Source organism: Urocitellus parryii, chromosome 8, assembly GCF_045843805.1.
Source record: "Urocitellus parryii isolate mUroPar1 chromosome 8, mUroPar1.hap1, whole genome shotgun sequence".
Classification (NCBI taxonomy): domain Eukaryota; kingdom Metazoa; phylum Chordata; class Mammalia; order Rodentia; family Sciuridae; genus Urocitellus; species Urocitellus parryii.
The window spans coordinates 104,792,486-104,806,874 of NC_135538.1; the positions used below are offsets into that span (position 1 = coordinate 104,792,486).

The window sequence follows — 14,389 nt, forward strand, 5'->3', positions numbered from 1 at the left end:
ATCGTGTCATCTATGAACAGAGTTAGCTTTATTCTTTTCTTTTTAATCTGCTTTCTTTTTATTTGTTTTTCTTGCCTTGGTGCATAAGCTAGAACTTCTGGTATAAGGTGTAATAGAAATGGCAAGAGGAAAACACTTGTTTTATTCCCTGTCTTAAGAGAAGAACATTCAGTTTTTTGCCATTAATTATTTCAACTGTAGTTCTTTCACATTTATTGAAATGATCATAGGTTTTTGTCTTTAGTATTTTGATACCATTGAATAATTGGATCATAATGATAATTGAATGGTGAACCAGCCAGGTATTCCTGAGTGGGGGTTCCCATTTAGCTATTGTGTTAGTAAGGGTTTTCCAGAAAATTGATGTGTGTGTGTATTTTATATGATATATATATAGTATAAGAGAGGTTTATTCAATCTGCTTACATAAGCAAAAGCTGCATACTGCCACAATGGCTGTCTGCAGGCTGGAGAGCCATGGAAATCAGTCTAAGAAGCCAAAAGACTCAGTACAAGAGGTACCAATGATAGAGCCCCAGTCTGAAGCTGAAGGCCCAGAAGCCCCCGGAAGAGTTACGGAAGCAAGTCTGTAGTGCAAACCTGAGTCTGTGTTCAAAGATTAAGGAGTCTGGAGTCTGATGTTCTCAAGTGATGGCAGCACAACAAATGCACTTGCTCAAGAAGGGTCTAGAATGCGCATGCACAAACTTTCTCCTCCGTCTGTGTTTTTGTTCCATTCGACTCTCCAGCCTGTACAGGACAGACATTTTCTTTTGAGTTTGTTGACTCCATGTGTCAGTCACCTCTGGAAACACCTTCACAGAAACACCCAGATTTTACCAAATTTCTAGATGTCTCTTAATCCAGTCAAGTTGATAACCAAAACTATTATCGCAGCAATGATGTAAGCTGTATCTTTTAATGTACTGCAGAATTTAATTTGTGGTGTTTTGGTTGTTAAGAACTTTTGCATCTGTGTTCATGAGGAATATCACTTTGTAATTTTCTTCCCATATTTTTGTCTGGTTTGATTTATCAGTGTAATGTTGGCTTCATAAGATGTGTAGGGAAGTATTCCTTCCTCTTCTATTTTCTGGAAGAATGGTTGGTGGACTTTGCCAGGAAAAGTACATGTGCCTGAAGTTTTCTTTTTGAATATTTTTTAATTACAAATTCAACTGTTTGTTCATTTATTATGCATTTTGAGATATTGCCCAAAGTTGGCCTTGAACTCTTGGATTTGGGTGATTCCCTCCACATCAGCCTCCCAAGTAGCTGGAACTATGAATGTACATCACCACACCAAGCTCAATTCATTTTTTAAAAATTAATATAGAACTATTTCTTTCTTCTTTTAAAAGTGAACTTTGACAATTTGTGTCTTTCAATAAATTTTTATATTTCCTATAAAGTTGCCAAATTTGAGACAGAGTTCTTTGTAGTATTCCCTTGCTAGCCTTTTACTACCTGTAGGGTTCCTTGTTTTTAACAATAAGAAACTATCGAAATTGTAGTCACATAGTCATATTATCATAAAGACAACATGGTTATCTCACCAGACTGACATAATTCTAGACCAAAGACAAAATTTGATGTTAGAGTTAGTCAAGTCAGTCTTATCTAGTAAGAACAGCTGATTTTTACCAGTAATATTGAAATATTACTCAATATCTTCATAAGCATATTTGCTATCCAGTGACCTAATTAGTTATAGCAGCTTTTTTTCCCCAGATCATTGGGATTTTATAAGAAGACAGACATGTCAACTGTGAATGCCACCATTATGTCATTTTCATTTTAGAAGAAAATTGAAATCAGTATTCATAAGTACTTTTCTCTGGAACATTTTGGATGAAAATCAAAGACAAAAAAACTTGGCTAAATACAAAGGCAGCCTTGGAAACTGTGAATGAATAAACCAAAGGAATCAAGCACAGAAAGCATGGTTTGCAAACACTAGTATCTGTAACTTGTTGATTACCTCATTGTAGACAGAAAACTTAACTAAACTTCTGTTTATTTATCTATAAAAATACTTGGCTCACTGGGTCAGCATGATGTTTGGAAGAGATTGATACAAAACACTTGGCACATAGTCAATGCTCAGCACACAGAAGCTTCTATCATTTGACTCTGCAACCAGCTCAGTAACTTGGGTTAAACTTAAACTTGTACCAGTTTCTAAAGATTAGGATTGAAAGACAGAAAGCTCAAGTTCCTCTAATTTGTAGAGAAAACCATCCTTAATTTCTCAAATACTCCAGCTTCAATTCCATGAGTTTCTTTTTTCCAGTTTTAGTGGGAAAAGATCCTTCCTCATCCTGATCTAGAAAACATTTAGTGACTCCATTCCTGATCAGAAAATGTAGATGTGATTAGCATTGTGCTAAGCCCTATAGGGAAACCAAATAAATCTATGCAGAGCCCCTGCTTGTTAGAGACCCTAAAGTAGAACCAAGCTTAAGAGTAGAGGAAGGTGATAACACATCAATCAATTACATCATTGAAAATTTAATAAATCTAGAAACAGGTCTAAAGTGAGCTGTGTACTCTGAGAAGGCTTCCTGCTGAAGGTAGACCCTGAGGGAGGAAGAGGATTAGGAGAGGCAGGAGGAAAGAAAGAAGGTGCCTAGAAGACGGAAACCAGGGCCAGTGCAGAGAGAGAGGCAGGGTGTGTGGCACAGTGGCCATGAGGCCACAATATGAAGCCACATTGCTTAAATCCAAGTTCTTACTTTGGCCCCCGCTAGCTGTGTGAACAGGAAGATTACCTAACCTTATAAATCCCTGTGTCATCACAATAACACCTACCTCAAAGAGTTATTGAGTGGACAAAGTGACATGTTTGAAACCATGTTTAGCATTTATTGTAGACATTACTAGGTAGCAAGTGTAGAAAGACGAGTATTAGGAAATGAGATTAGATGAAGGGATAGGGATTGGTAATAAAAATTCTATAATTAGTTATAATTTTTATTTTTGTGTTACCTCAATTTTAAAAATTTTATATTTTCTCTGAAAGCTGTAGACTGATATATTTAAAATTATTCTTGATGAATATTGCTTTAATGATCTCCTTCCTAATAGATTCCTTAATCCACATTTTACTTACTTTACCTTTTGAATTTATCTTCCCTGCATTTAATAATGTGTTTGGGGATGGGAACAGAATTCAAGACTCAAGGTACGATCATCTCAAAAACCAATGTTGTAACATTCAAAGAAGAGGGACTGCTTCAATCATTTTCATTTTTATAGAACAGTTAATTGCAAAATATGTGATTTGGATGCACCACTTTTTTTGTTAGATGTTTTTGTTTGCTTTCACACAACAAGTTTATCTTCGAGGACCCTCAAGGGAACACTGCCTGCCAAGGGAGTATATAAGATGGAAATAGAAAAACAACAAAAATAACCAAAAAAAAGTCAGAAAACTGGTAATAAAAATATTTAATAACATTTATAGCTGAAACTAGACCATCTGGGACTTTCCCTCAACCAATGGCAAATAATAGATATTACTAAAAAAAATCCCAACAACCTCTTTGAAAACATAAATAATAACCAATAGTGTTGCCTACATTTTTCTACCTAGACGCTTTTATTACATGGAGACACACCCCAAGTGAACATTCTTAGAATCCACAGTAATTATTATTGATTTTTAAAAAACCTTCCATGACCAAGAAAAGAGTCCATGTAATTCAATTATCAACCAAAAAAAACAACTTTTCTTCTATATTAAAATGCACTGGACATGCACAGTGCTATTTATTATCTTGGAAGTAGCTCTGTCTGAACTAGGAATCAAAAGCTTTGGGTTCTAATCTTCAAAAGGCATTATATTCAAAGGTATTCAAAAAATACTCAAGCCCTTCTGATATGCTCTATAACTGCTCAGAGACATGACAAAAAAATTTCTGGCTTGGTAACCAATACTTTTATTTAAATGCTTCTGAATTAGTTTGCTAAGTTTGCTATAACAAAGTACCACACAGTAGGTGACTTGTACTTTTAGAGGTTACAGGTTTGAACTCAGGGTATCAGCATGGTTGGTTCAATCTCAAAACATCAAGGGAGGGAACTGTCACAAGCATCTCTCCTTAGTTTATAGATGTCCATCTCCTTGCTATATCTCTTCACACTGTCTTTCCTCTAGGTCTCTTATAAGGATATTAATCATATTAGACTAGGGACCCACTCTCCTTCAGTATAAACCCATCTTAACTATTACATCTGCTATGACTGCTTTTCTAAATAACAGTATAGGCTGAGGAACTGAGGATTAGGATTTCAACATCTGATTTTGGGGAGAGGGGATACCTGCCTCAGCTTTTAACAGCTCCCATTTCTCATTTATAAAGCCAGGACATTTTTTTTATCCATTCATCTATTAAAGGGCATCTAAGTTGGTTCCACAGTTTAGCTATTGTGAATTGTGTTTCTATAAATATTGATGTGGCTGTGTCCCTGTAGCATGCTGTTTTTAAGTCCTTTGGGATAAAAAAAAAGTGGCATATATACACAATGGAGTATTACTCAGTAATAAAAGAGAATAAAATCATGGCATTTGCAGGTAAATGGTTGGAGTTTGAGAAGATAATGCTAAGTGAAGTTAGTCAATCCCCAAAAAACCAAATGCTGAATGTTTTCTTTGATATAAGGAGGTTCATTCATTGTCGGGTTGGGAGGGGGAGCATGGGAGGAATACACGAACTCTAGATAGGGCAGAGGGGTTGGAGGAAAAGAAAGGGGGCATGGGGTTATTAATGATGGTGGAATGTGATGATCATTATTATCCAAAGTACAGGTATGAAGACATGAATTGGTGTGAATATACTGTGTATACAGAGATATGAAAAATTGTGCTCTATATGTGTAATAAAAATTGTAATGCATTCCACTGTCATATATAAATAAAAAGAAAAAATAAAAATAAATAAAGCCAGGACAAAGGCATCTTTTAAGGTAGCTTGCTTCCTTTGCTTTTAGAAAACATTTACATTTACCCTTCTAGGCAATAGGTATTCCACATTGAGTTAAGTGCTTTCAGGATCACGCAGCCTACTCAGGCGTCACTAATCTTTTGATTCTCAGAGCAAAACATAGTATTAGGCATATAGTATCTGATGATTAGCAAAAAAAAAAAAAAAAGAAGAAGGAGGAGGAAGAGAAGAAGAAAGAAGAAGTAGGAGGAGGGGTGAGAAAGAGGAAGAGAAGGAGAAGGAGGAGGGAGAGGAGGTGGAGGAGGAGGAGGAAGGGGAGAAGAAGAAAGAAGAAGAAGAAAGAAAAGTGCCTTTCCCATAACATGATGTTGCCTCAACTTCCTACATGATGCAATCTGCTAACTCCTCTCCACTTGTGAGGGTGAGAGAGAACAGACAACACAAATACCACCCCCGCCAACTGCTGCAAATCTCAAATCGACCCCACTGAAATGGACCCGTATGTAGCAGAGTGAGAGTAGATGTGTACAGTCCACTTACCTTTCAAGGGATAAACTTGTGTCATTGTGAAATAACTTCAGATTTGATGTTCCTAAGTTAAAGGCTCAACCTCAGAGGCAGGAAAACAGGTGAGCACCTTCATTTAGGACTTTAATGGGCTACAGAGAAATCCCTGTGCCCATGTTGCCTCCCTCTGGGACAATGCCAAGCAACTTAGCCGTCATTCTTTTTATTAACATTGTTTTTGTTTTTAGTTGTAGATGGACATAATACTTTTCTTTTGTTTATTTATTTTTATGTGGTGCTGAGGACTGAACCCAGTGCCTCACACTTGCGAGGCAAGTGCTCTGTGGCAGAGCCACAACCCCAGCCCCAGCAATCATTGTTGTTACATATCTGGGACACCAAAGACTGAGAAAAATAACCCCATCTACTATTTAATGACCCCTTTCTGGGTAGTGAACACTGGAAATGAATTGCCTTATTTAATCCTTCCAATAACTCTGTGGTATAGGCACTGGTGTTATTCCCAACTTACCGACAAGGAAATTAGAAGAGTTAAGCAACCTGTTCAACTTCCCAATGCCTGAAGGATTAGTGCTATATCTAACCCATTTGGTTTTGGGTAAGTCACAACCCCTCAGAACTTCTGATAGTGATGTCAGTTGGATATAAAGGTACCTGTCTTGCAAGTATGTCAAGCAGATTGGATAAAATACACACAAGGTGCTCATAGAGTGTGGACATTGCACCAATATAGTCATAGGCAAGCTATTTTAGCATCCTTTTCCTGTTGTTCTTATTTACTGTATGAACATTTGTGGGAGAAGAACATGTTTCCTAACAATTCAATAAATATGAAAGGAGGACACAAGGAGAGTTCTGAGAGGCCTTGAGGTTAGGGTTGCAATAAGGGTCACCCAAGGAGGCTTTTTCACAGTTTGGTCCATGTCTTTTCAGCCAATGCAGGTCAGGCTATTAACCATGCCAAAAAAATGGGACAATGGAAAGCTTCACTGGACTCATAAAGGATGATACATCTGAACACCTTTGAGATTCTCAAGGGAGCTCCCTTCTGTGACAATACCCTAGCCATTCATTGCATGGGGCCAGTTAGTGCCAACGCCAGCATTTTACACATGTCACTGCATCTCATCCTCACAGCAACTGGAAAGCATACAGGACATTCCACCTATGTTTAGGATACAAACCTAAGTGGGCTTGACTCATGAGCCCATTATATTAAAATAGCATGCTTATTAGGAAAAGTCTATTTGCAAAGAAAAACATCGATTTAATATGTACTGTAGGCAAAGAGAAATTTTATCATGAAAATACCATTTAATAGGCTCTGAGTAAGCAGCGAGAAGTAGAATGTAGAAAGATGTTAATCTATCAATCAATCATCTATCTAAACTATCCACCTCTCTCCATCTTTTGCCTTAGTCCTCTCCTCCTCTTCCTAGAACACCTCTCTATACTTCCTTAGCCCTCTTGTAGGATGGGCCTCTTCATTTTTCTGAAGTTGTCTGTTCCTGGTCCAACCTCTCATGAAAACTTCTTTTCAAGTTCCCAGGAGAAGAATCTTCTTAGTCCAGCTTGAGTCAGGTGTTTTCCAATGTTCGTCTGAGCTGAGAATCAGGAAAAACAGGGCAAGCAGGGGGCATCCTGGGATTGTCAAGTCAGAGAAGAAGGGAATTGATGCTCAGGGGTAAAGATAAGTAGGAAAGTTATCCTCGATAGTAAACTGCTTTCTTATTAGTCATTAAAGCTTTTTTTTTTAATTTTAGAAAATCCAAATCAAAAATGGCTTATATTACCAGGAGCATGAATTGGAAAGTGTGTAATGCTGATGTCTGGCAGCTAAAGACACTGAGTTAGGCAGAAAAATTAATAAACCTAGAATGTGGAGTAGCAAATTAAGGTAAAATATACCAGACCAGTCTAGTAATAGAAGCTTTAAATGTTTTCTAAATTCTATAGAAATGCTAATAGAAGTAAAATGCAAACCATATAGGTAATTTTAAACATTCTATTAGTCACATGTTTTTCAAAGAGAAAAGCAAAAAGTAAAATTAATTTTTACAAATTTTATTTCATCCTAAATGTCAAAAAATTATCATTGCAACAAATAAGTATTAAAAATTATAAGACATTTTACATGTTTTGTACTAAGTTTTTAAAATCCAATGTGTATTTTATATCTCAGATTGGATGCCATATTTTTATTGGAAATATCTAATGTAATCTGTATTTAAACTTTCTGAATTTTACAGTAGAAAAAGTGGATCCACAATCACATTCCATTATTTCACATTATTACCTTTTATTAGTTATGAGGGATGAACTAATTTCAGTTGTTTCTCACTGAGCTAGTCTATGGCCCAAAGTGTTCCTCCTGTGTGGACATAATCATGGGTAAAAATGACTTGCCTGGCATTGCAGGTCCCACAAAAGAAAAAAGAAAAAGAAAAGGCTGGAAACTGGGAAATACAGTTGTTCACATCATTGCTTAGTCTATGTGACAATAAATACAATTTTTTTTCATAGATTGAAAGGATAATGTTAAGTTTTTTTTTTTTTTTTTTTAGGGTATTGTTTTTACTTTTTCTTTTTTTTCCTTTTTTGCCTAGAAAAAATCAAGTTTCCTCAGGACTCTTTCTTTGATCCCTGAAATTCTATAATGGGGTATGGGGTGGGGGAATGGTACAAATTAGTGGTGAGAAAAAAAAAGTGTAAGCAGCTGGCCTGCTAAAGTTTGTCCCCTCCTGGTCTGGTGGACAGCAGGTTTTAGGAGACAGCCGCTCATGCTGAGAGCACCTGGGCAAGATTCTCAAACCGAATGAAATTTGAAATGATCATGAACTTCTGGTAGAAGCCAGGGTCGGTGTCCTGGAGTAAAATTATGTAAAGACAACACAAGCCTGACAACCTCTAGATTGGCAGCGCCAGACAAGGATCCAGCCCTCAGGCTCAGCCCTCACGCTTTTCTCTCCTTGGTATATTTAAGCTTGGCTGGGCCTCCACTTCTCTTCTTCTTTTTATTAGTATTTTTGCTGGGGGAAGGAAGAGACAGCTCCAGCTCCCTTTTCTTGGCATCCCAGTCTGGGTCCCGTTCATCCAGGTGCAGCCCGTTCTGCTCAGCTGCTCTGCGATGGTCCCTGCACTCAGGCTCCGCCCTAGACAAAGACAGACAGGCCTGAGCATGGGGCAGGGAGCCAGGGACCAAGCTCTCTCTTCCTGCTCTACACACAGCCTGGAAGGAGGCCTAGTTTGCCGGGTTCCAAGTGCACACTTAGAGATGTCTCAGAAGCCAAAGAAACTACTTGGAGGTGGAGGAAAGTGATGTGTCAGAGTAAGATGTTGATGATACATAGACTCAAAGAAGGAACTGCTAAATCTTATTTTGCTTACACAGCAAGAGGCCTGTTACTGAAGAGGCTATTTTCTTTTTATTTGCTGTTAATTGTATTTTTTCCTAATTATTAAAGCAATGCATGTTCATTATTTAAAATTTAAACAATGTGAGGCCCTGGGATCAATCCCTAGTACTGAGGGGGAAAAAAAATCTCTCAAGTCAGAGCACAGGGAAACTTCCTGTCCCCCCAACCCCCTAATCTACCATCAGCAAGCTGGAAGTGACCTTTTAATCTTCAGACTATTTAGCATCCCTCCTCTTGTCACTTTCTCTTGTTCAGTGTTATTTATATAAATAAGTTGTTAAACAAGTTATTTTCTCTCCCAGTCAAAAGGAACATTTGTTATTGTTGTTGTTGTTGTTGTTTTGGTATAGGGATTGAACCCAGGGGCACTTTACCACTGAGACACATCCCCAGAGCTTTTTAATATTTTATTTAGAGACAGGATTGCTGAGTTGCTTAGGGCCTCACTAAGTTGCTGAAACTGGCTTTGAACTTTTGGTCTTACCTGCCTTAGCCTTCCAAACTGCTGTGATTACAGGTGTGCACCATCACACCTGGCCAGAAAGGAAACCTCTTGATGTCTAGTCCTATGTCTGATTTATCTTTATGTCCTTTTTAGTGTCTAATTTAATGACATACACATAGTAGGGTTCACTTCTACCTGTTGAATAAGTGATTTGCTACTTAGAAAGCCTGAATCAAAAGTTCAAGTTTTCCTCAATGATCCCTAGGATGTTCAGAAAATTATCAAATATCTTAAAAATATCTTATATCCTTCTTCTGCATCCTCCTAGCCCAGGAGCTCACCTACTCACAACATGAACTGCTAAGAAATCCTTAAGTGGTCTCCTCACTTAGAGTCTAAATGCCTCCAAGTCTACCTACATAGCACCACCGTCACCTCCTCCAATGCATAAGCAACTTTATTAAAGCATCTCTTTCCGCTTGTCAATCCCCTGAGTTCACATTTATCACTTGCCTGGCTGACTATGGCCACCCACTGACCTACTCATGCACATTTATCCTCCACATCTCCCTCAGATGGATACTCTACTTTGCCAGGCATTCATCCTGCCACTGCCCTCTACCTCTTCACATATGCGCACAACCTATGCACAAATCCAACTTGGTGGCTTCATTCCAAATCAACAGATTTTTCTCCCTCCTCCATTTGCAGGTCTTAGCTATCTTTCCAGATCCAAATTAACTTCCTCTTAACCCAGGATTCTGTCTCTAGTCTCTCTGTCAGAGGGAAGTTTTCAGTGCAATAGGATGACTCACGCACCTTGTGTTTGATGTTATTGTTTCTGCCTGCACAGTTTTCCTGGCAATAACACTCCCCACTATTTGAGGAGAGCCACTGTTCCTCCATCTCAGTTATACTTGGGCCATGTGTCACATTCATCCACCTTTTGGCCACTAAGGAGGGGCTGAGATTACTCAGAGAATGTCAGTGCAGCAGAGCCAAAGGCAGGACCCAGAGGAATTTCAGCATCTTAAAGGCATGTAAGAATAAACCATTTAATTTTTCTTTTAAAAAATTATATGCATATCATGAGAAATAATCAGAGAAGGGGAGGGGAAGCTAGGAGAGAGTAGCATCAGATTAAGTAAGGGAGAAGAGTTTCTGAAATATAATAAATGGGAATTAAGTAGAGGTAAGATGTGAACTAAGAATAAGCCATTGGCTTAGCAAACAAGAACTTCATAAGAACTTGGGTGAGAGCTGACTCCGTAAACAGATGGGGCAGGAGGAAGTCTGGGTGAGGAAGTAGAAATAATTATGTAAGTTAATTTTCAAGTAGCTTTGAAGTGTAGGGAAGAAAGGAACAGAAGTGGGGTTCTGCTTTTTGCTTAATAAGGTCTATTTGAACATGTTCACAGACTAAAAAGAAATGAAAGGAAGGAACATAAAAAATGCAGGAGATAGAGTAAAAATGCAACAAAGAATACAGTAGCAATAGCCTTGTAGAAGAGACATGAAGAATCTACATGGAGGGGTAACCCTTTTTACAGAAGAAGGAATGGGAGGCAAGAAGGAACTGATATAAGTATATGTAAGATCTGCAGGGATACACTATTCTAATCAGCTAAAAGAAATGTAAGTTAGGGTTCTTCATTCTCCTGCAAATCTTAGCAAATAATCAAAACCTAGAGCTCCCACTACAGAATATGTCCATAGACACATATATTTTTTCCAACTCCATACCAACATATATATGTGTGTATATATATACAAACTCATGTATATATCACACATATATGTATACATACATGTGTATACATACATATACACATGTGTGTATATACGTACATAGGTGTATATATGTATGTGTGTGTGGATGTATACATACATATATATGTAGATACAGGGGTTGGAAAACATGTACCCCAAAGTTTCAAGAAGACATACCCTCTGAGAGAGTGTAATGGGGACTTGAATTGACAGTGAGGAAGTAGGACAGGAAGAGAGAGCCAAGCCGAGAAAAAAATCTTTCTGATGATGCTCATTTACTTCTTGTTGGGATTTTTTTTTTTCTCTAGTCAACCAAGCCTAGGAGTAGAGAGCACAGAAGTTTCCCCGAGATTGGCAATTCTGGATTGTATGGTACAGAATGAATGAAAAAGGGGTGGGAAAGTTATGAAGAGTGTACGAGAAGAAAGTAGAAGTACTGTCCTGGCAGCCGAGTGAGATTGGTGACATTTTCAGGCACATGATAGATTGGGAATGAAAAATGTTGAATGACAGAGTCTTGACAATTCAAAGACCTAAGGCTGTAGGAACTGATAAGATGAAGAGAGCTGTGATCTCACATACAGTGCATGGAGTTTACCGAGGACAAGGGGCAATGGAAAAAACTGGGGAAAAGATAGAGATATTCAAACAAAGATTCAGGTTCTGTCTCTCTGCTCTTCAAATCACCTAATTTGTGACTTCGGATATTTTAAATGGGCGATACCATCTTTAAGAGAGAGTCTTTTGTGCTGGATTTGGTGGTACATGCCTATAATCCCAGCTGAGGCAGGAGGATCACAAGTTAAGGCTGCCTGAGCAACTTAGTGAGGGCCCTCAGCAACTGAGTGGGACCCTGTCTCACACTTAAAAACAAACAAACAAACAAAAAACTAAGGATATATATCTCAGTAGTAAAAAGCCCCTGTGTTCAATCCTCACTTCCCCTAGGAGTCTCTTAGGTTACTTCTTCACATTACTAATCTCACTATAGGAAAAGACTTTCCTAGTTTAACTTTCTTACAACTATATTTGCCAGCTCTTAGGAGACATCTCACTGCCTCCCTCCTCTTCTATCATGCACAGCCCAGTAGATTTGATATCTACCTTGTCTTCATTTCCAAGAAATAATGGCCAGATACTATTATTCAACTATTTCTTATATGAGTTACTTGTTGATCCAACAAAACTAGAAATGTCTAAATTTTATTTCCATCCCTCTCTGAGCTCTACTGCTATGCACATAATTGGTATTAAACTATGTTCAATGTCTTGACTGAGTAAAAAAAAATGAACAAAATGTTAGATAAATTCTTATTTGGGTATATGTGTTGGTAGGGGATTCACAGATGAACATAGATGCTTGAAAAAGTAAAAGGGTCTGAAAAAAATCAAATTCTAATTCATCTGCCTCATTTTAAATATTAGGTAATGGAGGGTCAGGAAGGTGACAACCTGTACAAGGTCACACAGCTTGAATACCTTTTAGAAAGCCACAGGGGCCCATGAATCTGGGATCATCGCCTTTCTTCAAACTGTGTCCCAATTCTCTGATCAGAGACAATTTTTGTATCATCTAAAACAACAGATCAATGTATTTTTTACCTGAGGCCAGTCATTTCTGTGAAAATAACTCAATTTAAAAATTAATGAAAACAATAGTCAGTTGACTGGATTTTCTCATTTCTTTTTCATTGACTTGAGCCCACTGAGTGGGCAAAGACCTTGATCACAGGCTTCTGTATCTTTGCCCTTCCTATAGCTGGGAAGCAAAAAAATAAAATAAAAATAAAAAAGAAACTTACTCCTCCAGGAAGGCCACACAGGCTCTGTGCCCATAGATCTGTGCGATCCTCTTAGGTGTGTCTCCAAAGAAATCGGGGGCGTCGATGGCGGCATGCAGGGCATGCAGGGCTCTAAGTACGTTCAAGTGGCCGCACTCAGCTGCAAAGTGAGCGGGGGTCCAGCCCACATCAGTTACCAGGCAGGGCCTGGCTCCACAGCCTATCAGGAGATGCATCACTTCCACTTGCCCTTAGAGGGACCAAGAAGAAACAGGAGGAGGTTAAGAGGAAAATGTCCCCCACGGCCTGAGACTAGGGCCAGCCTCGACAACATGACAGGGGTAGGAAATGCGCCTCTGGGGTGCCTCCGGCTTCCTATCCCTTCTCCTTCTTCTTACTGGGGAATCAGCACCCTGTCCTCACTCCCACAGGGTACTGCTCTTACAGTACATCCTGTACTCCTTCCAGGACACTCCTCTCCTGTCCACTGTCCCAGGTGGACAGGTCCTGCTCACGAGAGTACTGGCCAGGCTCCTCTTTCAATGCTCATTTCAAAAACAAATATTTTAAAGCCCACTTATATTTAGCTAACAGCTTGCAAATAGACTTTCTCACCAGATAGATGTGGGTTCATATCCTCACAATGTCACTTACTAAGGTGTATCACCTTGGATAAGAAACAAATGTCTGAGGTTTCATTTCTTCATCTATCAGTTAGAATATTATCACTTACCTCACTGAAGTTTGAGAAATACAAGTGAAGCTACAGAGATAAAGTACACAGCCCAGTGGCCAGCAGGTGGCAAGTGCTCTCTGAAGGTGGTTTTGGAGATGGCAGAAGACTAATATTAATTAAGAGCAGATTATATGCTAGGTGTTGTATACCCACTGTCTTACTGAACGCCTATCACTCCACTGTAACATTACTACCCCCATTATATAGAAGCATAAACTGAGGCCCAGAGACACTAAATAACAAACTAAATTTGCTAATGCTGGTAAGGGGTGATGATTGAAATGCTCCACCTATTTCCAGAAAAAATATTTTTTTCTACTCTGTACACAGCCTGTAGACTGAATGGTGGGCTCACAGGGGTGGATCTACGAAGGCATCGCCCACCCACCTTTGATTGCAGCCCAGTGAAGGGGGGTCCGGTCTTTCCAGTCGACATCCTTGTAGTTTGGATCACAAAGACCTTTCTTCAAAATCCTCTTCACTAAATTGTAGTCCCCCAGAGCCACAGCTTGGTGGAGCTTTGTCAGGTTGGATATTTTGGTGAATTCCATGACAGAAACTGTGGGAGAGACACATCATTTAGGAAATTTGATTACAGCCCTTAATTCCTAACAAGTGCTCCACAGAGTTTTGTGTTGTGGATTTTCTTTCCTGCCTCATGCATTTGCTGCTAGGCTTGCCTGGCGTGTGGTCTCAGCTGAGTGTGGCCTTGGATCTTAGCTACTATGGTTACTGCATGCCAGTCCCCTACCCCCAAAACTACTGAT

At 38.9% G+C, this 14,389-nt stretch overlaps 1 protein-coding gene across 1 annotated transcript; it reads right to left on the reverse strand.

Annotated features, from left to right (window-relative positions):
- Window positions 1-8,427: 8,427 nt before the first annotated feature.
- On the reverse strand, window positions 8,428-14,173 carry Ankrd66 (ankyrin repeat domain 66). Its single transcript, XM_026394483.2, has 3 exons — window positions 14,011-14,173; window positions 12,908-13,136; window positions 8,428-8,626 (listed from the first exon to the last, which is right to left on the reverse strand). The coding sequence occupies exons 1-3, from the start codon at window positions 14,171-14,173 to the stop codon at window positions 8,428-8,430; spliced, it is 591 nt and encodes a 196-aa protein (XP_026250268.2).
- Window positions 14,174-14,389: the final 216 nt, after the last annotated feature.

Coding starts and splice junctions, on each gene's coding strand:
- Ankrd66 (XM_026394483.2), bottom strand. CDS start 14,173: ATGGAATTCACCAAAATATCCAACCTGACAAAGCTCCACCAAGCTGTG. Junction 13,137..14,010: donor TCACTGGGCTGCAATCAAAG/GTGGGTGGGCGA, acceptor GGTCCCTCTAAG/GGCAAGTGGAAGTGATGCAT. Junction 8,627..12,907: donor TGTGTGGCCTTCCTGGAGGA/GTAAGTTTCTTT, acceptor GTCTTTGTCTAG/GGCGGAGCCTGAGTGCAGGG.